Source organism: Ambystoma mexicanum, chromosome 5p (assembly GCF_040938575.1).
Source record: "Ambystoma mexicanum isolate Mex_15411 chromosome 5p, UKY_AmexF1_1, whole genome shotgun sequence".
NCBI lineage: Eukaryota > Metazoa > Chordata > Amphibia > Caudata > Ambystomatidae > Ambystoma > Ambystoma mexicanum.
This window is the reverse complement of record NC_090930.1, coordinates 468,981,199-469,008,579: the sequence shown is the minus strand read 5'-3', so window position 1 is coordinate 469,008,579 and position 27,381 is coordinate 468,981,199. Positions and strand designations below refer to the sequence as shown.

General features: G+C 48.4%; 1 protein-coding gene across 2 annotated transcripts in view; it reads right to left on the bottom strand.

Annotated features, from left to right (window-relative positions):
* LRCH2 (leucine rich repeats and calponin homology domain containing 2) overlaps positions 1-27,381 on the bottom strand; it is a 2,196,342-nt gene that overhangs the window by 827,428 nt on the left and 1,341,533 nt on the right. For both annotated transcript variants that reach the window (XM_069612877.1, XM_069612878.1), the window contains one exon: positions 22,234-22,302. In XM_069612877.1, the coding sequence (XP_069468978.1) occupies positions 22,234-22,302 (69 nt within the window). The remainder of the gene's footprint in view (positions 1-22,233; positions 22,303-27,381) is intronic.

Sequence of the window (27,381 nt, the reverse complement as noted above, 5' to 3'; positions counted from 1 at the left end):
GTGTCCAAAACCTATACTTGCCCTCACAACTAAAGCTTAACAATGTGTAGAGATGTCGGAAACAGAAATAGTGTTCCAAATACAGTTCTGATCCGTTTCCAGCTCTTGGCTTGCTTTCCAGCTCCCTTACCCTAGGTTCAAGATAGTTCCACAAAGACTTGGTGTTTCCTTCCCCAAGTTCAAAATCAGTTCGACAGAGGCCTTGAGGTTCGTTTCCTCAAGGCACAACAAAGGTCATAAGGTCTAAGGGTTCTCTTCCCCAAGATGTCAGCTTTTCCAGCTTGCCAACTTAGTTTCAGTCTCTTAATATTCAAAACCAGTTCCAGGTCAACTTTACACTCCTTCTGCTTCCTTGACAATTTATACAGATTGCTTTCTTCTGCTTCACTTCAGCAATCTCTTTCATACATTTGGATTTGGCTTTCTGCATGTTTCCATCTTGTTCGTATTGTTCACCACAACCCTTCACTTTGGGTTGCTTTATCTTGTACATCTAATTTTAACAAAGTTACTCACCGTAGTGACTATCTTACTCCTAGTCCATAGTCCCCTTTCCTCCATACTTTTGGGACCTTCCGTCCAGTGGGACGGGACCTGAGCACTTTTGTAAAAAAGCATAAAATTGAAAAATGTGTCCTCCTCCTCTTTTTACGCGGGGCACTGCACATGGCCGTAAATCCACCCTCCTGATATTAGTGCTGCACATCGCCCTTCAGTCCTTTTCTATCACAAGGTCTGAGACCTTTTTTAAGCAATAATAGAGGATACTTATTAGAGGGGACGGCGGGCAGGCATTGCTGGAAAAAGTTGGAGATGATATTGCTGTTCATCTCACACTCGTAACCGATGCCGACCGGCCACTGAATGAATCTGCAGTCACATTGAAGTGACCCGGGATGTGTGGAGCCTGGAGCAAAACAATATACTGGATGTCCCAGCCCAAATTTGTATGGCAAGATCCACAAGGAGAGGAGAGTCTGTGTTGCTCTGCTTGTTGATGTAAAACCTCGCTTTAAGGGAGGTATTCAAAATGGCTGCTGTGGCACGCGGAGGTTGGGCCACCATTACCACACACGAGGGGCAAACTGCGTCACAAGAGCAAGTGGAGCAATAGTCTCCCCAGGGGAGTCAGGGGCCCGAGTGCTATCCTAGCCTTGAACCAAGGAACCACGGCAGAGCCGGTACTGGCAGATCTAGGGTGTTTACTCGACACGTCAGGGGCTTCCCCAGAATTAGCATCTAGTGGAGGATCCTCGGCAGAGCCGGTACGGGAAGGTCTGTGGTGCGTGACCGTCTTCTTTCGCCCCCTCAACAGACCTGGTTATCACCACAGCCGCGTGCGCGGAAGGCTTAGGGATATACCTTACAGCCAGGACCCTCGATGAGGGACTCTCAATTCTGTTGGTGACTGATTTAGCCCCAAGCAGGGGAACCTCAGGTTTAACCCTGGTTTTATAGCCACCTCGAGAGGGGCCTCGAGCCAAGATTCGGTACAGTTAGCTTCAGATGGAGAAACCTCAGTGCGAATCCTGGTATCCAAAGCCACAGCAGAACTAGGGTCAGCCTTAGCCCCAAATGGGGAACCTTGGAAGAAGATCCGGTATAGGGAGACCGCTGCGGGACCCCTCAGAGGAGTTTCCTGTGCGTCTCGCTGAGCCGAGACCAGAAGGAGTACCCGAATCTGAAGTGTTCTCCCACGGAGAACCGCAGATATTTCATATGCGGTCTCCAAGTCAGAATGTGCATTTACGCATCCTGGAAGACCAACACACTGAGCCAATCGCTCTTCCGAAGAGAGGACTTTATTTGGCAGGGCGTGATCAACTGTTACGCTCACCTGGTCTTTGCGGGGGCATTGGGGTACGGTTGCAGCCCTCCCAGGAATTTGATCACCCCCGCTGGATCTCTCTCCCTGCGGACTGGCTGTGGCCTGCAACAATTGGTGACACTGCTCCGGCGCGGATATTAGAAAACGTGAGTGCGCTGATCGGTGACTATGGTACCTATCAAACCCTTCTACCCAAGGTGCGATTTCTGTGGGCATATACGGGCCCATAAGGCTAACCTGTTAGTTACTGATGGTGAGCTCTCGGTCCTGCTACTTCTGGCAGGGGCGCTTGTTGATGGGATCTAGTTCCTTCACTGATTCATGGTGAGTAATAGTCCAGTCTGGCTGCGACTATTCTTCTCTTGGTTGGTAGTAAGTGTTTCTCAATGTCTCTTGTCTTTTCCTCTTTCTGTTGTCCCCTTTTGGCTTTCTGTCTTGTATTATTGCTCTCGATTTGTTGTTAATTCCTGAATAACGTTTTCTCTTCTGTTTCCTTCCCAATAGATGGAATTGCAGCTCAACGGCAGCTGTGGAGGTGCGGAACACGGCTCGGAGGAAGATAGATGGAACCGCAATGTCCGACAACAGGTGAGCGATGGTTTAAGGAAAAGCACGAGGTGCGGTGGGAGTGCGACCTTAAACATTTTTTGAAACAATTTTTATTCGTTTTTACAACAATCAATCAACAATCAACAACCCCACCAGTGCTTGTCATAACACTTTAAACATCATGAAAATATTGTTAAGTATCCGCTGCTTACCCCTACCCCCCCCCCAACTTGAGCCTACTCCACTTCGCCCTCTGCCTTTTTTTTCCTCTGAGGGTACCTCCCCATCAGTATTCTCAGAAGTATCATTGCTTGAGCAGTCCTGAGTGGACCCCGATAGTGTGGCCACTAAGTGTTTCCAGGCCGACAGCGTTTCCACTTCCTCCTCCCCTCCCCTATTGGCCGCTTCATTCCATACTACCATTTCTGCTTCAGTCCATTTCTGGAGATCTTTCCACCAAACCTCTACCTTGGGTCTGTTACGTGCTTTCCACCCCATGGCAATTCTGCGCTTGGCAAGTATATAAACCAAGTCCTTAAGTTTGCTCATGTGCTTCAATTGACGCAGTCTAGGAAACCCCCCCTACCATGCATTCCCACATTGATTCCACGTTTAACTTGATCCCTTTCTCGTTTAATCGGTGGGCTACTTCTCCCTAGAACTTCCCAATTTCCGGACATGCCAAAAACATGTGTATCATCCCTGCATTTTCTTCCCCGTATTTGGGGCATGTTTGTCGTTCTGCACTTTTGTATCGGGCAATGCTCTGGGGGGTCAAGTATGCTCTGTGGGTTACATATAGCTGTATTTGTTGTAGCCTTGGGTTCCTAGATACTTTTTTATGATACCCTTGAACCCGCTCCCACAACCCATCAGTCATGAGTTCTCCTGCCTCTTCCTCCCAGTCCCGTCTCAGCTGGGTCGCTTCTTTTCCCACCCTGGACATCAGCAATTCATAAATTCGGGAAACCTTGTGCCCTCCCTCTGGGACATCATACGTTTTAATGGCTGTATCGGGTTGATCTCCCAGCGTCACTTTAGACCATGTCTCTCTCACCCGCTGTACCGTGCAACCTTAAACCTAATGTCTTTTTAATGTCTAACCTTGCCTTTCGCTTTTACTTGCAGATGCTGCGGTCGCGGACGAAGCGGGTAGTGCTGCAGTGCCAAGAAGATTTCACCGTTCCTAAAGCATAAAGATGAAGATGGCGGCGTTCCAGAAGATTTGAAGAAGACGCGCACAGGTGAGAGCAGATTCCCCAGGTGGTAAGTATAGATGCAGGAAGCATGATTTCTAAGGTAAGTTTTAATCCCAGGTTGACGGTGAGCATTATGCTGCATGGACTTCCACAATAACGCGAAGCGTCTGCCTCATGGATTGGAGAAGCTCATATAGCTGTGATCGTGGCACACCCACTAGGCCTGGCTTGCCTGCCACTCCTAGTGGGTCAGTACGTGCAAGGCAACCTAGTAATAGCAGCCCCACCCAAGATTACCCAGCCCAGCCGTGGGGCTGCTTTAAGTGATGGAAGTTCCCATGTTAAATGCACCTTGCACCTGGAATGAAGTGCTATGCTTGTAATAAAAGCATTTTGTCCCGAATAAATGTTCTTGTTGACTGTTATTTATGTGCCTGGCGCCAAAGGCGCCATGACTGTGTCCATCCGGGCCTCGTCTGTGTTCCTGGCCCTATGAATATGACATGAACTTGAATCTCTCTTGGAAAGACAGAAGATAGTGCGCAGACCAGCCTGGTTGAGCACTGTTAAAGGACGGCAGTACTAGCCCTTCCCTTGCTGCATGAGGGGAACAGGTCCCACCGCTCTGAGGTATAGAAGTTTCTGTACTTCTGCTCTGAAGGAGGGCATCCCGATCTGTTGGAAGATTGATTTGAAGGGTGGGGTAGGAGGAAAGGGCAAGTGAAAACCTGCCTAAAAGATGGACAAACCCCACCAGTATTCGGTGATGGTTTGCCGCGCCTCCAGATGAGACGAGATTCGCCTCCAGATGAGACGAGATTCGTCCTCCCACTGAAGTGTAGTGTGACCGACAAAAATATAATTTGGTGATTTGTCAGCAGGGAGATTACCTGTCCCGGCAGAGGAGGCTGATGGGCGAGAGAAAAACCAACCACCTTGCCGCTGCCGCTTAAGGCGGAGCTACCAACAGGAGTTTCAGATCGGCGTGCATAGCGACCCTGATACCCCTTGATCCCAGAGAAGGACCGAGTCTGGGACCCTGGCCGCTGTGTACAAGGGTCTTAGCTGAAGTTGTCGTCAGGAATGACAAACGGGTCTTTGTTGTCCATATAGCGTGGAAAAGCTGCTCAGCCCCAAAAGGAATGCTCCCAGCACCAGTCGTCATGAAAGTTGGTGTACGGAGATATCCAAAATGGCCGCCGTGGACCAAGGAGGTTGGGCCGCCATTTTGTCAACACCTGAAGAGAACTGCGTCATAGGACAAAATGAGGCATCTGTCCCCTCAGGGGAGTCAGGGGACTTAAACACTCGACAGAATCGGTACCACCACAACCCCGAGCGTGGGACGGTTGAGGAATGTACCCTACGGACAGGACCCTTAGACGATCCCTCGAACCTGTCGGTACTGTATTTAGAGGAACCTTGGGTTTTAACCCGGGACATATAGCTCCCTCAAGAGGGGCCTCGAGTCGTGGCTCGGTGTGACAAGCACCAGAAACTGAGACCTCAGGGCGTACCCCGGTATCAGCTTGGAAAGCTCCACAAATGGAGACCTCAGGGCGAACCCCGGTATCCAGAGCCACAGACGAACTGAGCTGAACCTTAGCACCCAAATGGTGAACCTCAGAGCCATGTCCGGTTTTGGCAGGCCCTCTGAGGGACCTCAGAGAACACTCTGGTGTGCCTATTAGGCCCTTGAGTCACCTCAGGGGAATCCCTGGTAACAGAGATACACAAGCCCCTCGCGGTCATGGAATGCTCTCACCAAGCGGGCTGCTCATCGCCCTCCTCATCCACTTAAGGCTCATCCCAACGAGGCGGGAACAGAAGATTGGTCCTCCACGCTTACTGCATCAGGTTTTAAAAGAAAAAACGGAATCAGAGTAGCCAGGTCTGGGGTGGAACAGGAGTGAAAAGATGCTTGAAATACATCCTCATAGGGTCAGAGTGCATGAGCATCTGAAACTTCACAAAAAAACTTATCCTCAGCAGAGGGCTTAGGTGTCGAAGAGGAAGAAACCGCTCATAAGGGACCTACCCCCCCCGAACACAAGGAGGTTGGTTGCCAGGAGGGCCCACCACCGGCCGGGTCCACATAGATCATTGGAGCAAAAGCAGGAGGGAGCGAGACAGCATGGGGCAGCGGAGCCCACGCACGCTGGTCAAAAGAAGGGCAAAACGGGTTACTATTGCTGAAAGGAATGCTACCAGCACCAGACGTTGCGAACTTAGGTATAAGGGAGGTATCCAAAATGGCCGCCGTAGGCCATGCAGGTAGGGCCGCCATTTTGTCGCCACCTGAAGAGAACTGTGTCACATGCGTAACTGAGGCAATTGCCTTCTCAGGAGAGACAGATGACTTCAGTAACACTTTAGCCTTACAAGGATTGTCGGCAAAGCTGGTACTGGGTGGTCTCGGATGTTAAGTCGACATCTTCGAACCAGTCTCAAAATTAGCCTCCAATGGAGGAACCTCGGACAAGCCGGTACAAGAGGGAATGCGGTCCGTGAACCCCCTCTTTGCCCCCTCGACAGAACCGGTACCACCACGACCCTGAGTGTGGGACGGTTGAGGACAATACCTCACCGACAAGACCCTCTGAGAAGGCCTCTCAGATCTATCGATATATACTTTAGCCTCCACATGAGGAACCTCAGGTTTCAACCTGGTTACAGCGGGGGAAAGCTCCAGCAACGGAGACCTCAGGGTGAACCCTGGTATCCCAGCAGCCAGCCAACTGGGCTTATCTGGGCTTAACTTTAGCACCATGATGGTGAAACCCGAAACAATGTCCGGTACTGGCAGGCCCGTCAGGACCCTCTGAGGAATCTCCGGTATGACTGTTAGGCCATTGGGGCAACTCAGAGGAAAACCTGGTGACAGAGCTACAAGGAAGGCCCTTAAAGTACTCCCTCATGGGGTCAGAGTGCATAAGTCTCTGAAACTTCCCGAAAAAGGCATCCTCTGACGAAGATTTAGACACTTGGGTGGGCAGAGGCCGCTCATAAGGGGCATACCCCCACGTAATGAGGAAAGCTGCCAGGAAGCAAGACCGTATGTGGTAGTGGCATCTAAGCATGCCAGTCATAAGAAGGGCGGAACAGATTTTCACTGACCCGTGGAAACGGTTGTACAACAAAAAGAAGGTTGGTTACCAGCACCCGTCGTCGAAAGCGTGGGTGTAAGGGAAGAATCTAAAATGGCTGCCGTAGAACACGAGGGAAGGCCCGCCATTTTGTCCACACCTGAAGAGAACTGCGTCACATGTGTGGATGAGGCAGGTATCTCCACAGGATGGTCAGGGGACTTGATCAAAACTTTAGCCTTGGCACAAGGATCCTCGGCATCCCTGTGGGGCCTCAGATGTTTACTGGATACCCTAAAGGGGCCCCTTGAATTAGCCTCCAAGAGAGGAACCTTGGCAAAGCCGGTAACAGAGGAGATACAGTCAGCGACCTCTCCCTGTGCCCCATCTACAGAACCGGTATCACTGCGAGCGCGGGAATGTTGAGGAATCCACCTCACAGACAAGATCTTAACGGGTCTCTCAGTTCTGTCGGTACACACCTTAGCCCCAATGAGAGGAATCTTGGAATGGAGTCCGTTCTGTATAACTCCCCCGAGAGGGGCCTCGAACCGTGGTTTGGTACAGAAAGCCTCAATGGAGGCCTCAGGGTGCACCCCGGTGTCTGTATGGGAAGATCCAGACAAGGAGACCTCGAAGCGAACTACGGTACCCAAAGCCTCAGCACAAGTAGGCTGACTAGTAGCACCCGATTGGTGAACCTCGGATCATAATACGGTGTCGGCAGGCCCCTTGTGGGAATCCTCAGAGAAAACCCCTGGTACGCCTATTAGGCCTGCAAGGCACCTCAGGGGAAACCCTGGTAGCAGAGCTCTTGAAGCCCTTCCAGGACCTGGAGGACCCTGGGAAGGAGTCCCCGCAGCTGGGGTGTCCTAAAAAGTAAGGAATTTACCGGGCGTCTCTTTTTGTCGATGAAGAATTGAGAACGAGGTGGAGGAACTTGCTGGAAGACCTCCTCCCACCGACGAAGAGGACTCTGAAGTGCCCGGACCGAAAGGGAATTGCAGTAGAAACACGAGTCCCAACGGTGATCCGGTCCCAGACACTCCAAACAGAAAGAATGGGGATCCACCCTAGCGAAGCAACATTCGCAAGAGGAACAAGAGACAAATCCCAAACGATCCGGCATAGATGGAAGACTACACGACCGCAGAACCGGAGCAGGAGAGAAGGACAACGGGAAAGAAGAAACCATTTCTTCCCGGTGATGCCAGTGTGTCCAGCCCAACCGTGCGGAGAAAAGGACTGAAGGGCGATGTGCAGGGTGGAGCTCAGGAGGGCAGGGTTACGGCCACGTGCGGTACCCCGAGTAAAAAGAGAAGAAGGACAAATGTTTCAATTTGATGCTTTTTTACAAAAGTGCTCTGGTCCCGTCCCACTGGACAGAATGTCCCAAAAGTACAGAGGAAAGGGGATGGGACGCAGGAGTATGTTCATTCTGCAATCAATTTTGCCATGTAACAGCCCCCAGGAGTGCCCCGTACGAGTGTTCTCTTGTTTTCACTCACCAGTCCCTGGTGGCTGCTTTCCTTCTCGTCGACTCCGCAGATAGGTCTTCGTAGTATTGCGAGTCCCGCTCGCACTCCGGTCTTCTTTCTGTGGGTTGTCGACATCTTTGCTCGCCTCTCACGGATGCTGCCAGTAGCTTGCAGCAATTGGATTGCTCCCGTGCCCTGCAGCTCCTGTTGCGGACACCCGACTCGGGAGGCCCCCACCCTGTGACCCTCTCACGGCCCTCCGGGACTCAGCGCTACAGTTTCTCTGGGGTACCTGCTAGCGTCCTGGCCTCCATGCAGGACCCTCCTAGATAGCCTCAATCTCCACAGGATTTCAGGCCTGAAACGCTAGCCTGGCTTCTCTCCTGCTGTTCTTTCCACTCCACCTTTTATGCACCTGCAACCATGTAACAGGTTGCAGGTTTGAGTCTTCAAGCCCAATTGCCTAACCCCAGTTATTAGAGTTCTTTGCACATGCCGGACCCTCACAAATGTCTGTATGCATCTTCCTCGTCTCAGTACCAGAGTGGTGAAATTAAATATTGGTGTGAACCACTCCTAGTCTCCTCTTCCTCGTTTCAGTATTATTGTGGTAAGAATGAGGGGAAATGAAAGAAAGGGATTGGCAACAGCCTACAAAAGGCAGGGGGAGGTTAGGTTGATTTTCACAATAGAAACAGGGGTACCATGTCTCGCTTGCGGACATTCTCTTCTTCACCCTCTTCCTAGTGTCCCTAGATTGATGGTGTCTTCTGGTATTATCCTGGGAATAAGGAAAAGGATAACAATATCCCATAAATGCAGCTGGGACTGAGGGTTCATCATGCAATGGAAATGGGGATACCACGTCTCAACCAAGGACATGCGCCTACCATTCCCCAAGTGTTCCCTAACCAGGTGATTCTCCCACACATCTCCACCCCCATGGTCGGGATCTAACGGAGATAGCCCTTCCCTGGGCACTTGAGAAGAGGCTACTAAGGGGAAAGAAGTGAGGATGACCTCAGATTCCTCACACCTCTCACAATTTAAATCTCCCGGCAACTTGCCTTTCCCTGCAACAACTAGAGCATGGCATGTGCTCTTGGCCTCCATTGATCTACATCACTCAGCACATCTTTCTCGTACCAGTACTTTCGCATTTAGGAAAAAGAAAGTCAGTTCTTGGTGATTTGTCTGGAAAAGCATTTTCAGTTATGTTGAAAAGCAAGTCAGTTTTTGAGGACTTCTATGAAGTCTGGAAAGGTTTTTTTGAAAGGCAAGTTAGGTTTGGGTGACTTGTGTACAGAGTATGGGGACATGTTTTTAGTAACCTTTTTAGGTGGGTGAGGGAAGTAGGACCACATGCCATCAAGGCATGGGGAATCGATGGTGAATCCCCAAAAGAAACAGCGGGATACCATGTCTTGTCTGATGATGTCATGTCTCTCCCTTGGGGTTTCCCTCTCTTCTCTTCCATGTGATCCTCCCTCATACAGCCACCCCCAAGGCCAAGATCAGCTAGCTGCTGTCGTCCCTCTGCCAAATGGGGAGAGGTCACCGCCGGGAAAGAAATTATGACACCATCAGATTCATCACAATAGCTTACCATAACTGCCAAATTTCTTTTGGTTTTTCCATTTTACCTTGCAACTATATTGTCCCAATAACGTTTTTTTCAATGAATTTCATACTTTTTTATTAGTGCAACTTAAACATATCACCCCTTGAACAACGTTTTTTATAAGTGAAATGTTTCATGATCTTATAGCACAGTATATAAGTTATCAATAGTTACTCTCAACACATATGAAAGAACTATAAACTTCCTTTCACAAACATTCTCAGCAGTGCATGCTGGCGATGCAAGTCATGGTAGAATTGCCTAGGGCATGAGGTTTGACCACAACCCCAGCCTTACCAACCCACCCCTGTTACCCACTGCACCTAGCCTACATCCTGGTCCAGTGTACACTAAACCCCCATCATGTGACCAATGGCCACTGGTGCTCTTGGCTTGCAGCCATGTGCAGTCTCCATAATCTATGGGGAATAAGCTTCGGCCAAGCTGCGTGCCCCAAAAGCAAATCATATCAAGTATTTGTCCTTGCCGAGCCAACGGCCAGGCCGACTGCCCAGGCACCTGAGTTACATCACTATATTTTGTACATACAATTTGACACTTTGGAAAAAATAAAACCGGACAGATTTGCAAAACCATGTTTACAGGGTCTTGATGATGCTGCTCACAGAAGTTTGCGGCAGTCCCGTGCAGCACTTTGGGCTATTGCCGCAATTTGAATTTTTCTGTGTCATTCTAGGTTATCATGATTTAAAAAAATGTTACCACATAGCCGGTCGTTGGTGGCCATGCCCACTTTAACCCCATTGCCGGTCCCTGGTTGCCATGGCCAGTGGCCAGATGCCACAGGCTCTACCTCAGTCACCAAAGGTATATCACTATTTTTGTCACTACATTACGACACTTCAAAAAATAAACATGGGCACATTTGTGAAACCATGCTTTCTGGTACTTGCCAATGGCTCCTCGCACAAGTTTGCTACAAACCCGTCCCCGTTTCAATTTTTTTAACAGTTTCAAAACATAGCTACAAAAATAGTGATATAACATAGTCCCCACTTGACAAAATTCATTCATACTTTGCACAAACATTCAAAGTCGGGTCTATAATCTTTTTGGAGACTTTTGTGCAGATTCGTCAAATGGCGTAAGACATCTAAAAATGTTCACCCCCCCCCTCCCTCAAGGCGAAACAGCACCAAATTTCACAGGGTCTACAATTATATTGTAATATTTCATGCAGTTTCATTGAATAGCGCCAACGTTATAAGCAATCCAAAAAACTGCTCTTCACCAACCCTGTAATGCAGAAATCTGCATGGATGTTGTTAGGGAGAATTCTCTGTTTAGGCTGAATTTCCTAACCTAGCGAGTCCCCCAGCAACTTTGCTGGATTTTTGGGGTTTATTTTTTCTCCTGCCAAGAGTGAGACTCTTTTACCCTCACTCTTGGACATGATTTGAGTGCATTCCTTTGACTCTAGATGTGTTTAATGGGCTATGGGGTCTTTTACTCCATAGGGCTTCATGTGTTTGTGTGATGTGTGTTACACAGCACCCTCAGTGCAGTAACACAGGGGTGTCATAGTGACCCCCCAGTATAGACTCCATACCCTGGGACAGACTACCGTCTCCCAGGGCATGTAAAGTCACCATTGACTTTACTAGTCTTGAATTCTGAACAGAACCAGTACAAACCATCATATTGTGGACATACTGGCCGGGGCAATTTGATTGCCCCCGGGTCTGTTAGTTGAGGGGGCACGTCTCCGTCCCCCCTGATCGAGTTTTGGCTGGTGGCAGTGGATACTACTTTTTATATTCAACCGCAAATATTTCTCTATGGGATTTTCCCATTGTTCGAGGCTACTATCTTTATTTATTTAATTACGATAGCCTCAAACATACCGCCAGTTTATTTAATTATTATTAATTCTCCAGTTGGTATTTTTTGCCAAAACTCGGTTCTAAAATGGCGTTTGTGTTCTCTTCTGTGACTCCAACCCAAGTCGAGCCCTTTGTTCCACTTTTTGGCGGGCTTCTCCACAGAAGCCCTCCAAAGTGGTGCCACTCTGTCTGGCGTACTTAGGAGGGGTGGAGGGGGATTTAGGCACCCTGGACTGAGTTGCCTAGGCAACTCAAGTCGCACTCCGTCCTGATTGGCCCAAGTGCTGGGGGGGTTTTCTGCATAAATGCAGGGCTTTGGGGAATGGAACTTCAAAAGTCGCCACAGGATCTAGGAATCCAACGAGGGAGAAGCTGAGCCGACCTGCCACGACGACACCACCGGTGGAGCCCTGCTGGACCGTCTCACCACTTTTCCCAACGACAGAGGAGATCTCCCGCCGGAGAGTCTTCTTCCTTTGACTGGTGGGGATAACCAGTTTCACCGTCTTTTCGCCTTCCCGACGCATCTCGTGGCCGCTTTGCCTGTGCCAAGCACCCCAGCAACCGGGATACCACGTTTTACCACGAGCACGAAATAAAGGATAATACCTTCAACCGGAAAACTCTGCGGCTGGTTTCTTCCCTGGCAGTGCAACGACCTTCATCTTTCCTCCAAGTCGAGATCTTCTCTTCCTCTGGACGACGCCGAGACTTGCACCCGCTGCCAGGAACAACTGCCACCGCTGGAGGATCCTTCCCACTTAAGGTACCATGTCCCGCCCGGCTTCCCTTGCCACCGACTGTACGGGGTAGATTTAGCCCCCGGCTTTCGAACCTGGGTTAGGCTGGGACACCCTGGCTAAACTTTTCTGAGCCTCTCTAAACTCTTTTCTAACTCTCTGGAAGACTTTCAACGCCTAGTGTAACTGTGTGATCTTGGGCGCATTTGTGCTCTGCTCTCTCTAAGAGTGGGCCTAGCCTATGGACTTTGGCTCACCAGTGACTTTTGCAATTCTGCCTTGCTAAAAGTGTTCCTAAATCTTAGAGTGGTGTATCTTCACATATTCTGTCTTTTTCCCTCCCTTTTTCATGAACTTATTGGAGTGCCATCTATAGTTAAGCGCTCACCTCTGTCTGGAAATAAGTGGTGTTAACTAAGACTTGTCTGATAAGGAATAAGGATTGTATATATTATAATAGGAACTGTGTTTAGAGTGGTTTACAATAAGAGTGCTGGAGTGTTTCAAACAGTGTGTTTTTAAATAAATAATTATATACTTTGATATCAAAGCTCTGGTCAGTGTTTGCTTGTGCTGTTGTGCCTGAGTGCCTATTGTGTATACTTTGCATACTGCCTAACTCTTCTTGAGGGAAGTCTGACTGCTCAGCCACAGCTACCAGGTAAATCTGGGTGGCACAGACTGCTACCAAGTGGGTTTACTGCTAACACCTGTAGTCTTAAATCTTTTGCAGTGTTCCCAAAGGGATCTGCACAGGTTTCTGCCTAACAGATGTCCTCAAACCTTTGTCAAATTTGCGAACATCTGAAAAGGAAAAACACCAAATGTATGGCTTTTGCTGGCCATATCCCATCCCATCATCATCTCCCCTCCCATCCCCAGAGATTGTTTCATTTGTTTGACAAGTGTAATGTTGTGTATTTTAATATGTTTTTACTGCGATGTCCGCGGACTACAGGCGCCATTCGCGATTCCAACATGGTATCCATTTCAAAAGTTGACACACCGAGTTTTTAATGTACCAATCAGCCGGCACGTACAATGTCTGCGAACGTTACGCGCCTCCCTGATTGGCCCAGAGGCATCTGCGGACACTGAACCAGGAAGTGAGGTCATGTACGGACGCAGATATCGCACATTTTGGCCTTTAAAAAAAATGTAAAATAATTTGAGAAAGCACGCTTTCGGGAACAGGTCGTCACTCCTGGCAGAAGATTGCTGCAAATCCATCCAGTGGTTTGGGTTGTTGCCACGAGCAAAATTTGTTTTCATTCACGTCAATCCAGATTTCAAAGGTTTTGGGAACCCCCCCAGTAACACTGCCCCCCTTTGACGAAACCACACGAAACCATAAGTATTAAGAGGTGGCCATATACTTTATTTTTATTTTTTGCCATACATTTTTATTAACATTTTCAATAAAAGCATCACAGATAGTCAACGAAAACAAAAGAAACACCCCCCTCCCTCCCGAACTAGCCCCCCTCCGGCCCCCCCACCTCCCGATCCAACAGGTTCCCTATTTTCAACTCTTGATATATGAACTGCACACATAGTTCTTTCCCCTTTAAAGTCTTTCGGCCAGAGTGCCAGGGTGAATCTATGAATCAGTATCGAAAGCCGACTTCATTTTAGCTTAGCTGTGAGTAGTTGTCCCAAATCTTCACAAATCAGATTCGTCCTGAGGGCTAATAATGCCCAATAGTTTCATAGCTTTGCGACACCAGGCCCGTCGGGCCCCTGCTTTTAGCTAAGTTAGCAAGTTGGCCCAGTCTGATGTAAATCGCATGTGTTGGCCCGGAATAGAATAAGTAAGCCATTCAACAGCCACCAGAGACCACAACTTAGCGACCCATTCGTGTTCCTGAGGGGGAACCCTCGACTTCCACCTCCGGGCAATTACCAGCGCCACCACCATCACCATTATTACGTAGAGGTTGCAATCCACTCTTGAGGAAGGAGTTGTAAGCAAGCCGTTCAGGCCTAGCAAGGCCAGGCCTCTGTTTTGGCTCGGCTGAATTCCCAGCACCCGGCCGACGGCATGATGGACCTGTATACAGAATGAGTCAATTTTGGGACATTCCCACCAAACATGAGCCCAAGAACCCTCCGAGCCGCATTCCCTCCAACACAACCCCGAGACATTGGGGTATACTTTATTTAACCTGGTTGGGGTTAAGTGCAACCTCATCATCAGCTTCAACCATATCTCCAGGATTTTAATCGATCTGGAGAGTTTCGGGATCTGAGACCACAGTTTTACCCATTCCTGCTCTTCAATAGCCACCCCCACATCCTGCTCCCATTGGACCATATACTTCCTCACTTGCAGCGTTTCCTGGCCTTTAATCAGTTTATAGATGGACAATACCACCCCCTATCCCCAGATTCGGTATCTAAGTATTTTTTGAATTTGGTGAGGGAACGAGAACCCGCCTGCTTAAGCTCACGCTGAGAGACCCAGAGCCTGATCTGGAGATAAGAATATCTTTGCTTTTCCCCTTTGCCAAAGTCCTTCTTACATTGCTCAAATCGTTTCACTCCCCCCCCCCCTCCAACATATCTCGTACCATCCGACAGCCGCCTTGAAATCAAGGAAGAAAAGCCAGCGGATTGATGAGTGCTGGGGTGAATTGTGGATTTCCGTCTAAGGGCGTATACGGAGAAGGGAAGGTAGAGATGTGTGCTCTACTGATGGCTTGATCCCATGCTTTTCCTGTGGTTGAAGTTATATCACTGCAGTTAATTCGCGAAGGCCTATCCTGCCTCGGGACCCACAGAACTCCATCCAAGTCCTTCCCCACCACCGCTCCATCCATCTGCCTCCACACCTTCCCCCTATCGTTTCTCTGCCAGTCCCTAATGACTCTAATCTGTGCCGCAACATAATAAACCTTAAAGTCCGGCTCTCCCACCCCAACCCTGCCGGGAGAAGCTTTCGTAAGGGCGGCCGCTAGTCTCGGGCGCTTTCGACTCCAAACGAACCTAGTGGTTATTCTTTGTAGGGGTTTAAAGAAGGATGACGGGATTCGCACAGGGTGCCGTGAAGTGATAAAGGAGCAGGGGCAGGATTGTCATTTGTAGGGCGTTGATTCTCCCCAACCACGAAATTTCCAGGGGCCCCCAGTCCACCAATTTCGATTTCACCTTCTGTTGGAGTGGAGGGAAGTTTGCTTTGTAAAGGTCGCCCATGGACCGTGTCAGCAAAAACTCCCAGATACTTTAATGAGGAGTCAACCCACCTGTACTTATAAGCCTTCTGAGGTCCTGGACCTCAGTTGGTGACAGAGTGAGGGGTAGCGCTTCGGACTTGTGGGCATTGATTTTTAGGCCTGCCACTTGGACAAACCTGTTTAACTCCCTAGCCACTGCTGACAGGGAGGTGAACGGCTTGGTCAGGGCAAATATCATGTCATCTGCAAAAGCCGCTATCTTTTGAACCTCCCCACCAAACGGGAGCCCCTCTATATCCTCTGAGGACCTTACTGTCTGCAGGAAGGGTTCTAAGTGAAGGGCATAGAGTAGTGGTGACAGCGGGCAATCCTGCTTGGTGCCCCTTCCCACCCTAACTGAGACTGATATGTGGCCGTTTATTGCTAGTCCGATAACTGGGTTACGGTAGTTTGCCCTTAACCTTGCAATGAAACCCGGACCGAACCCCATTTTGGCCATAGCTGCAAACAGGAACCCCCACTCCACCCGGTCAAATGCCTTCTCGGCGTCAATCACCAAGAGAAGGGCCGGGACATTCTTTTTCTGAGCCTTTTGAATCAGGTGGGCCAATCTCCTAACATTATCTGAAGTTTGCCTCCCTTTAATAAATCCACACTGGTCACTTTGTATTAGTTTGGGGAGAACTGTTTCCAGACGGTTGGCCAAGACCTTGGTTTGAATTTTAGCATCTACATTTATCAAAGCTATTGGGCGGTAGGAAGCACAGTCGGTCGGGTCTTTACCCTTCTTATGTATTAAAATGACTTTGGCTTCATTCATCGAGTTGGGGAGAACGCCTGTTGATCCTACACAGTTAAAGAGTTTGGTGAGGATAGGAATCAAAGCTTCTTTATGAGTCTTATAGAATTCAGATACAAACCCGTCAGGGCCCGGGCCTTTACCAGGTGGTAAGCTATTGATCGCCCACCTAACCTCGTCTGTTGTGATCTCATCCCTCTCCTCCTAAGAAATCCTACTGCATCTCACCCGAGAAAGATAAGACTCCTATTCGGCAGTCGTAGGGTCTCCTGATCTGTAAAGGTCAGCATAAAATTTGCAAAATTCCCCTTCAATGTCCAAATTATTAGTAAGGAGGATCCCTGTCTGCCCCTTTATTTCCAAGATTGTCCTGTCTCCAGCCTCCTTCCTTAGCTTCCTGGCCAGCAGCCGGTCAGCCTTATTGCCTCTAATGTAGAACTTTTGTCGCATAGCTAGGAGGTACCGCTCTGCCGCCCTTGTCTGCATAAGGTTTAACTGACCTCTCACAGCCCTATATTCCCTTTTGGTGGCTGCTGACGTCCTCCCACCCATACGAGACATGATCTCCTTAAGTCTAGTTTCCAGTGTTAGCTCCTCCAATCTCAGCTCCCGTTCCTTTCTGGCCTTGGTTGCTATGATCCTTCCCCTTACAGTGGCTTTGAGGGCGTCGCACCAATTTTGGGGGCTCGGGTCGTCCAAGTTATTATGGTTAGTGAAGTCTATAATACCCTCATCTATCTCTTTGACCAGGACTGGGTCCTTAAACCTTAGCGAGATTGGGTATCTCCACTTCCAAATGCCTGGGGGCCCCTTTGGCCTGGATATGGAGATGGTAAGTGGGGCGTGGTCTCCCAAGGCAATTGTCCCTATTTCCAGAGCTAGGGCTCTACCCAACAACGGCTTTGAAATCCAGGCATAGTCTATTCGTGAGTGTGACCTATGGGCATGTGAGTAGAATGTGTATCGCAGAGCATCGCCATACAGCTCTCACCAGGCATCGACCAGGGCCAGATCCTCCATTTTCTTCACCAGGTCCCCTGATGGTCCCCTCTGTGATCCCCATGTGGCGGAAGACCTGTCTTTGGCGGGGTCCCAGGCTAAATTAAAGTCTCCTAGCAAGAGGATATTTGCCTGTGCAAATTTCCCTAGGTGGGTTACTATATTTTGTATAAAGGGGTCTTGGGCTTGATTTGGTGCATATAGAGTTGCTACCGTGATGATTTCCCCCTTTTCCTGAAGTATCACCGCTCGGTATCTGCCTTGGTTATCCTTTTGTGTATTCCCGATTGTCAGGTCCAACCCATCCCTCAAGGCTATTAGGACTCCCCTTTCTTGCTGGTTTGAGTAGCCTGTACTACCCGTGAGTACCCGCGGAATCTTATCCTATCTGTGTCCCTAGTGTGCACATGTGTCTCCTGCATAGCCACACCATGAGGATGTTCCCGCCTAAGCAACCTCTCAACCTTCTTCCTCTTAACCGGGGACTTGAGGCCATTCACATTTAATGAAAGCACTTTAAGTACCTCGGAGTTAGCCATATTGAAAGATGTTGTGATGCCTGATTATCCCCGTTATGCCCTCTGATCCCCTCGCCGAACCCTCCCCGGAGTGTGCAGTCCACTCGCCGACCACTATGAGACCCCTCCCAACTAAGACCTTGGATCTCCCCTCCCCACCCCCCGTCTAGGCGAATCCGACTGGCACCAAGCCCCCCTCGCGACAACATTACGAGAGCCGGACTCAATAACAAACCTAGAACTCCCCACTCTGAAATGGCAAGAACTCCCCTTCCCATTCCGAGATGTCAGGACCCTCCCTCATCCCCGATGCATCCCGTGGATGTGTAGGCGATCGCCTTTAATGTTTTAATACGCACATTAAACTTACATCTATGTGTGCACTCCGCAGGGTTGGTACTGAGATTATGAACGTGCAACTTGTTTTCCTTGTGAACGCCTCTCCCCAGGTTGGTCCTCTTGTTCTGGAGTCTGGGCCTGGGCCAGAGAACTGAGCTGGAGTTGCTTACGCTCCCTCCTTGATTTCTTAGGGCCCACTTCTAACCATTACCAAGGTTCCCGTGATACTGCCCTCCCGGTCGGGGATGCTCTTGGCAAAGGTGGGTCATCCTCAAGGCCCAATAGAGCTAGTCCTTGATCACAGGTCCTGATTCTTTGTTGCTTCCCCTGCCACTGGAAGCTAAGAGCAAATGGGTGGAGCCACCTGTAGCGCACTTACTTCTCTCTAAGATGAGCCAAGATCGGGGCCATGCGCCGTCTCCTATTCAGGGTAGCTTGAGATAGGCCCTGATAGAGCTGGATTTCTGACCCATTGTGGGTTATCTGTCCCACCTTCCTGGCTGCCTGAAGGATGCTCTCTTTCTGGGTATAGCTATGGAACGCCACCAGAACATCCCATGGTCGCGCTCCGGACTCCTGGCGTCTCGGTCCCACATGGTGGACCCTGTCAAGCTTAATATCCTCACTTTGATCCACTTTCATGAGGACTCCAAATATTGATTTCATTGTTTCGGCCAGATCGTGATCTAGGACTGCTTCTGGCAGGGATTTAACCCGTATGTTGGACCTTCTGGATCTGTTCTCCAAGTCCTCTGCACGCAATTAGAGGTTATGAGTTGCTGCTGCGAGGGTCTCCAAGAGGGAGTCCGCCATTCGTGAGTCCTCCGCCAACTCCTGTAGGGCCCTCTCATTCGTGTCCACCCTCTCTTCGATTTTGTTGAGGTCCCTTTTTATTTCTTGTAGGCCCTCTGCCAGATCTTCCCTTAGCGCACCCATCTGCTTCTGCTTCTGTGATTTGTGACAAGCAGGGACCGGAGTAGGGCTTGAGTAACCGGCAGGTCCTGTGGTTCCTGAGTGGAGGCCGAGGTGGCCGGGAAGGAACCGTCTCTGGGCTCCTGAGGTCTCTGCTCGCCGAGCTCCCTGGCCCAAACCTGGGCCAGCGAACCCTTCTGATGCTTTTTTGCCATCCCGGCCGAGGCGGGGGTGTCTTTGGATTTACTTCTTGACATACCGCCTGGGTTAGGGGTCCTCCGAGTGGACGGAGCACTCCGCCGTTTTCCTAGGTGGAGCTTGTCGTCAATCTCATCACTGGGCCCGAGATCCCCCCCCACCGCTCCCCCCTCCCCCCCCCCCCTACCGCTCCCCCCTCCCCCCCCCCCCTGCTCCCCCCTCCCCCCCCCCCCCCCCCCCCCGAGTGTCCGGGCAGCCAGATCCGCTGGGGGCCTGCCTGATTCTCCTGATGTTGCTTCCCCGTCAGGGTCCCGCTCCTGGGGGACATGACTTGAGGAAAATGGTGATGGGGGGGAAGCGGGGCCCGGTCTCCAAGGCCCCCGTTGGATCACCACTCCCCTGGGGGGGGCACCCCCCCAACCAATATTCAAACTACAGGGCCCCACAGACCCAACTGTCACAACTCCGATAGGGGGGAGGGCGCGCAGAGGGGGCCCTCTCTTCACTATGACTCGACTACCTCGGTCCCCCCGCCAGCCCCCACCACTTACTTGGCTGGTCAGCCCAAAGAGCGCCGACCCGGGGCCCGCCCCCCACCTCCAGCAGCGAGATGCGTGCGCCCTTCCCAGGCCGTGTCTCGGCCTCCTTCGCCTGGCGCTAGACCCAAAGCGCCACGGGCACCACTCCAATGTGGGTTTTCTTCTTTATTGGTGCGTCCGCACTGGGCCGGTGGCGCTCTCACCCCGGCGTCACCCGGCGGGCCTCATCTCCAAGTCTGGCGCACAGGGTCTCCGGCCCCCTCTCCCACAGTCACAGGGGGCGTCGTCCTCCTTCACCCAGCACCTGCGCCTCGGGTCTGGCACCCATGCTGTCCCGGTGCATGGGGTGTCTGAGATCAAGGGTCCCCCCGGGGGCCGCAGTGACGGCCCGGGTCGCTCCCATCGGCGCTGCACTCGCCTCTTCCCGCGCGGGCGGCAGAGCCCGGGATTCGCCCTTCTGCTTCTAGACGAGGTGGCCGCAGCCGAGGTATTGCGACGGCCACCGCAGCCTTATCTCAGCTCTTTCTGCCGATTTTGGTCCAGCCGGAGCTTCCCCCACACCGGCCAATTCGTGGGGAGGGCACCTGCAGCTTAAATGCCGCTTCTACGTGCATCTAGGTTAAAACTGTGCGGGAGCTCCGGGCTGCGCGACCTCACAGATCAGCCGCCATCTTGGAATCCATATACTTTATTTTGGTCAAGTTTTGTGGAAATTCATCAAGCATAGCCAAAGTTACAAGCCGCCCAAAAACTGCTTTTTCTATGGAATGAGCAAATTAGCCATAACTACAGGGCCGCTACCACAGGCCCTGTAATATATATGACATCAATGAGAATGTGCCTAATTAAGTTGGTCATGACATCCCACATCCGCTCCGGTTGATGTTGATGTCCTCCATACTGCTATGTCCCCCATAATGCCATTTTGTATGCCATTGTGAATCCCTTCTCTTAGAATATGTATGTGTTCATGGACTTTGCAACGGGAACGCGCAGAGTTATTCTGGTCATGACTTCCCACATCCACTGAAATTTCAAAGGTGGTGTTGCGTTAAATCTGCTCAACTTAACTGCATCTTAACTAACGTTTTCTCAGTGAATTTCAAGGGTTTTGTTATACAGTTGTTTTCTTATGGGCCACTTTGGCCATGTCCACTGTACATGTTCCCCCCCAACATATCTTTTGGGCCCAATAGCTAGGGCCTTCGGCCATGACCGCTGTGGATTTTAAAAACACTACCGGGCTTCGGCTGTGTCCACTGTACATGTCACCCCAATATGTGCCCACTGCATATTTTAAAACACTATTTGGCCACTAGCCACGGCCTGTGGCATTCAGCCATGTCCATTGCACATGCTCCCCCAAAATGTTTCTTTTGGACTCACTAGGTGGCCACGGCTGCACTATACATGTCTTTCGGGCCCATTAGCAGTGAGCACAGCCTTCGGCAATTACTCCTCAGGTGTCAAGCCTTGTTTGTATCACAGGACGGTGGGCCCTGGCAGACTGATGGCAGGGCTTGAGGTGCTAAGTACAAGCAGTGCTCAATGATCTGCTCCTATTTGACAAATGAGAATCAAATGGTAACATGCAGCTCATGGAGCCCCTCAATCACATGTCAACAACCAGCCGTCCCTGCATTCCTCATGATTATCTTCTCAGTGTGTTCTACTTCTTAGGACACAATGGAGTTTTAGGTTTGGTGGGAGTTAACAGGCATATGTTGCTACGGATAGGCTGGGGGTCCCAGAAGATCTTGGATATGCTGCCTCCAGGGCCAGCATCACAAGGAGGTGGTGGTGGTGGGCCGGCCACCAGTGTCCCGGTCCTTATTCCCCAACCTCTTGCATGTGACCTTGTCACAGGGGGATCTTATAATAAATAACTTTATTCAAAGGATCAGTAAATACTATGGTAGAATGCAACTGTACAATAAATAACTATTTATTTGTGGTAGTTTTGAGTGAGTCAACGTTCTGAGCCAATTTGGGGAAGTAAACTCAGTATTGGGGAGAAAGGTGTTCTAACATGCTCTAATGGTGAAACTTTATTTTCAGTTGGTACTTATGGCTCTTGAATAAATACATTTTTACAGAAACCTTTGGTTTTGTCTCAAAAACATCTCCAACAAAACCTTGGATGCTTTAAATTGGGATAGGTTACTAGTTTTTCACTAGCCACTGGAAGAAAAGACAACAGTCATATAAGGAAGCTACCCAACTGGTGCTCTCTTGAAGCTCAAAGCATATCATTTAAGTTTTTTCCTCCAAATATTCAAAATCTGGGTGGCGCAAGGGAGGACAAATTAATTTACAGGAAAAGTTCCAGTTTACATAGTGAGTTTCTTGCAGGAGGTCAAAGGTTTGAAACTACAGCTTACACACAACATTTAAACAACATTTAAACATACCTTTTCTCTGATCCTTTGCCTTGTTTTGATCGATCTCTTGTGCCTACAGATGTTGAGTGATTGAGAAGCCTAAAATAAACAACAAATTAAGCAAAATTGCATCATTTTAGACAACGCTAAAATAAAAAATGTCCTTATTGTGCATTAATAGAACCCCACTGTTTACCATTTCATTATGCAAAAGGAAACTGGACTATGACAAAACAAAAACAAGTAATGGCAAAGCCAATAGTTTTGGCTTTTGTGTAGATAGTTTTGGGACAGGCATTTGCCAGGCACTGCCACACGCACTGCCATATGGTGTGATTACCTGGGAATATGTTAACCAATGTAATGCCGATACACAAGCCAAAGCTCGTTTTTTACAAATATATTTTATTAGAGTTTTTTCTTAGAATTGCCTTAAAGAAATGCACCCTACTCCTCATGCTTCACTCGTTGTTAACAATTGTTCATATATTGCAATCCGTTTCTTAAGGTCCTTTTATTTCGGATAGAGGGCCCCATAAGATACTTTACAAGTGGCCTCATCATAAATTGGGCAGAGCGGTAAAAATGCCCTATTACTATCGCATTACCGCTTCACCGAACCATGAGTTGGGTGGAAAGTTGCCCAGCTTAATCTCCAGCTTTGAGCTGGAGGTAAATCTGGCGAGTTTCTGTCCAATTTGCAGCACTATTACAGAGGCGCAATTTGCGCAGTGGTAATTGCAACCAATATGACCCATTGGGTCTTCCCGCCCCACCCCCCTCGACGCCCTGCAACTCGGGATCCGGCACTAATTGCGCCAGACCGATTGCAGTAACGCTATTAGCATTGGTCGTTATCCCGACACAATTACCGCCGGGATACCGCCCAACTTCTCATGACCCCCAATGTCTTAAAATACCTCTACATTAATTTGCCAAAGCTGACAACCATTTTACCTGTTGGTTTGCTAACCCCACTTCATACAATGATTAACTCAATATTGCAAGAGCAAGGGATTTCTCCAAGATAATTCCTTGATTTTTTTTCCATTATTTTAAAAATTATGACAGAACTACTTGCAGATTTTGACTGATAGAACCCTGCCCACATCCCTTCCTGTATTAGTCTTGCCTGATTAATGGTTGCAAGACGAGATGGGCAGCAGTAACACACCTATGAAAAAGTCTGTAGGGCATCCATCAGGTTTAGAGCCTTGAGGTTCATAAGACCATATGTTTGTAATTAGTTGCCTGCCACATTCATCAAGTACAGTTTACAACTCTTCGTCCATTATGCTTTAAGCTCGGACAGGGCCAGTGATGGTTTATCCAGTAACACATTTTTTATTATTTCTTGTATTGATTTAGGTTTCATATACAGACAAAAAGCCTTGTATTGTGCTAATGTTGTTGCTCCCACTACAATACTCAAAACAATATAAAATATCAAGTAGGACATAACACTAGTAACAACTAATAACATTTCTTAAACTAGACTAATATTTAATAACTAATACATTCACATCTTACAGGCTAAACACATGTACTTAATTAGTGCCTACTATACAGAAATGAATACACAAAAAACAATAATTGTGATATAGTTCATATCTTTTTCACAAGTTACCATCATGTTGCAAACATAATTCATGTAAAAGTAAAACACTTATAACAAATTAATTTCCTAAGAAATCTCAATTTTAAGAATGAATTATCTTCATACATAATCTATAATCTTGATATTAGAAAAGATCAAATACATTTCATGCATAGCCCGTCAGTATAAATCATCAGGGTCGTCAATAGTACAAGGGGGAAAAAACAAAGCATCATGAATAGTAAACCTTTACATAGAATAGAAGTTTTTCCCTAGCTTGGCATGAACCATTCTGATAAAGTTTTCTAATGCAATAATAAGAGAATTTTGGGCTTGTTTTAACAATCAACCAGAACTGCTCACTTATCACAAAGCTCGGGTCTATCACAAACTTCGAGAATAATAATAATCTCCAATTTAACATGGCAGGACAATGCACAATAAGATGTTTCAGTGTCTGAAAATGCTAATCACTATTACATATACAATATTCCTTTGCTATATCACTAATAGGTGCCCATCTGGCGAATGTGATAAACTGATTCAAACAGAATCTCAAACATGTAGCGTAAACAATTGTTGGGACATCTAACAAGGTACATAGGAAGCTGGTAGACTGGCCTAGGCCTTTTTGTATATTCTAATAGAAGTTTATATCTATGTAGAGCCATGAATTATTGGCATCAACCATGAGTTTTTAGTTTATTTCTAATCTCATCAGGCTTTTGAAGTAGTACCAGATTATTACTTTCAACAGTTATTAGTCTTTTTTCACATGCTGGAATAAAATTAGATAGTGACAGAGTTAAAGGGATGGTCTAGTAAAATTTTTTATTTAAAAAAATAGATAGGCAACATAAAAAAAAATACTAGCATTCTCCGTTTTAAAACTTCCTATGTAAAATTTTGAGCTATTCAAGCTCAAAATTCGCAAAAGCAAGCACATGGGCGCATCCATTTTGTGAAATGGAGGCCCTCCTGTCCTGGCTTTTGCTTTTGCGGCACTAATGAAGGAAAAGCCAGCCAGCTGTAGTAAACAAAGGCTACCGCTGGGTGGCTTTCCCTTCATTAGTGCTGTAGGCGGAGGACGGGGACCGGAGGAGGAAAGCTGCAGCTGAATCTCGGTAAGTGCTATTTATTTATTTTTTTAAAATAAGCACTAGCTGCTGGAGGAGCCCGGAAAACTTAGAAATAAAACCGCAGCTTTAAAAACATTGTATTTATGTTTGCGGTCGCTTTTGAAGCGCCCGCAAACATAAATACAACGTTATTGTGTTGGAAAACACTGCGGTTTTTCTTTCCAAGTTTCTCAGGCTCCTCCGGCTCAGAGGAGCCTGAGAAACTCGGAAAGAAAAACCGCAGCGTTTTCCAACACAACCGCGTTGTTTCTGCCTGAATCTGCTTTCCCATTTGGGGCTCTCGCGCTCCCCGTGTGGAGCCCGAGAGCCCCAAATGGTAAAGCAGATTCAGGCAGAAACAACGCGGCATTGCGGAAAACAACCACGTTGTTTCTGCCTGAATCTGCTTTCCCATTTGGGTCTCTCGGGCTCCCGTGGGGAGCCCGAGAGCCCCAAATGGGAAAGCAGATTTAGGCAGACAACGCAGCATTTAGCATTTCCCATTTGGGTCTCTCGGGCTCCCCACGGGAGCCCGAGAGACCCAAATGGGAAATCAGCTGCAGGTAGAAACACTATGCGGCATGTAAACATAACTGCGTGTGTTTCTGCCTGCTGTGGCTTTCACTTTGGGTCTCCGGTGCTCCCCTGGGTTGTGTTGGAAAACGCTGCGGTTTTTCTTTCCAAGTTCCAAGTTCCTCCGAGCCGGAGGAGCCTGAGAAACTTGGAAAGAAAAACCGCAGCGTTTTCCAACACAATAACGTTGTATTTATGTTTGCGGTCGCTTCAAAAGCGACCGCAAACATAAATACAACGTTTTTAAAGTTGCGATTTTATTTCTAAGTTTTCCAGGCTCCTCCAGCTAGTGCTTATTTTTTTTAAAAAAAATAATATATAAATAGCACTTACTGAGATTCAGCTTCAGCTTTCCTGCTCTGGTCTCCGGTCCCCATCCTCCGCCTACAGCACTAATGAAGGGAAAGCCACCCAGCGGTAGCCTTTGTTTACTACAGCTGGCTGGCTTTTCCTTCATTAGTGCCGCAAAAGCAAAAGCCAGCACAGGAGGGCCTCCATTTCACAAAATGGATGCGCCCATGTGCTTGCTTTTGCGAATTTTGAGCTTGAATAGCTCAAAATTTTACATAGGAAGTTTTAAAACAGAGAATGCTAGTATTTTTTTTTAATGTTGCCTATCTATTTTTTAAATAAAAAATTTTACTAGACCATCCCTTTAATTCCCAAATATATTTTGTGTAAACCAGAAAATAATGTTTTGAAAGAATTACAATTTTATGAATATGTTTTAATATATTCCAAAGTATTATAGATACCCATGATTGTAAGACTAATTTACATCATACAATTAACAACATTGGGAGACCAAGAATTAGTTTCAACAGGAATCCTTTGTTAGGGAGAATGCTCTCTTTAGGCTGAATTTCCTAACCTAGTGAGTCCCCCAGCAGCTTTGCTGGAATTATTGAGTTTATTTTTTTCTCCTGCCAAGAGTGAGATTCTTTTTCTCCCACTCTTGGACATGATTTATGATATTCCTTTGACTGGTAATGTGTTTTATGGGCTATGGGGTCATTTACTCCATAGGGTCTCATGTGTTTTTGCTATGTGTGTTACACAGCACCCTCCGTGCAGTAACACAGGCGTGTCATAGTGACACCCCACCATAGACTCCATATCCTGGGACTGACTACTGTCTCCCAGGGCATGTAAAGTCACCATTGGCTTTAGTAGTCCCAAATTATTAACAGAAACCAGTACAAACCATCATATTGTGGACGTACTTGTCGGGGCAATTCGATTGCCCCGGGGTCTGTTAGCCGAGGGGGCACGTCTCCGTTCCCCCTGACCGAGTTTTGGCTGGTGGCAGTGGAAACTACTTTTTATATTCGACCGCAAATATTTCCCTATGGGATTTTCCCATTGTTCGAGGCTACCAACTTTAATTATTTAATTCTCATAGCCTCGAACATACCGCCGGTTTATTTAATTAATATTCATTCTCCGGTTGGTATTTTTTGCCAAGACTCGATTCTAAAATGGCGTTTGTGTTCTCTTCTGTGGCTCCAACCCAAGTCGAGCCCTTTGTTCCACTTTTTGGCGGGCTTCTCCACAGAAGCCTCCAAAAGTGGTGCCACTCTGTCTGGGTACCACAGGTGGTGTGGGGGGGGGGGGGGGGGGTTTAGGCACCCTGGACTGAGTTACCTTGGTAACTCAAGTCGCACTCTCGTGTGATTGGCCCAAGTGGTGAGCCGGCCGGCTCACCACTTAGCATGTTTGATTGACAGCTAGGCTGAGTGAATGGGGGTATGCTGCATAAAAGCAGGGCTTTGGGGACTGGAACTTCAGAAGTCGCCACAGGTCCTGAGAATCCGACGAGGGAGAAGCTGAGCCGACCTACCACGACACCACCGGTGGAGCCCTGCAGAACCGACTCACCACTTCCCGACG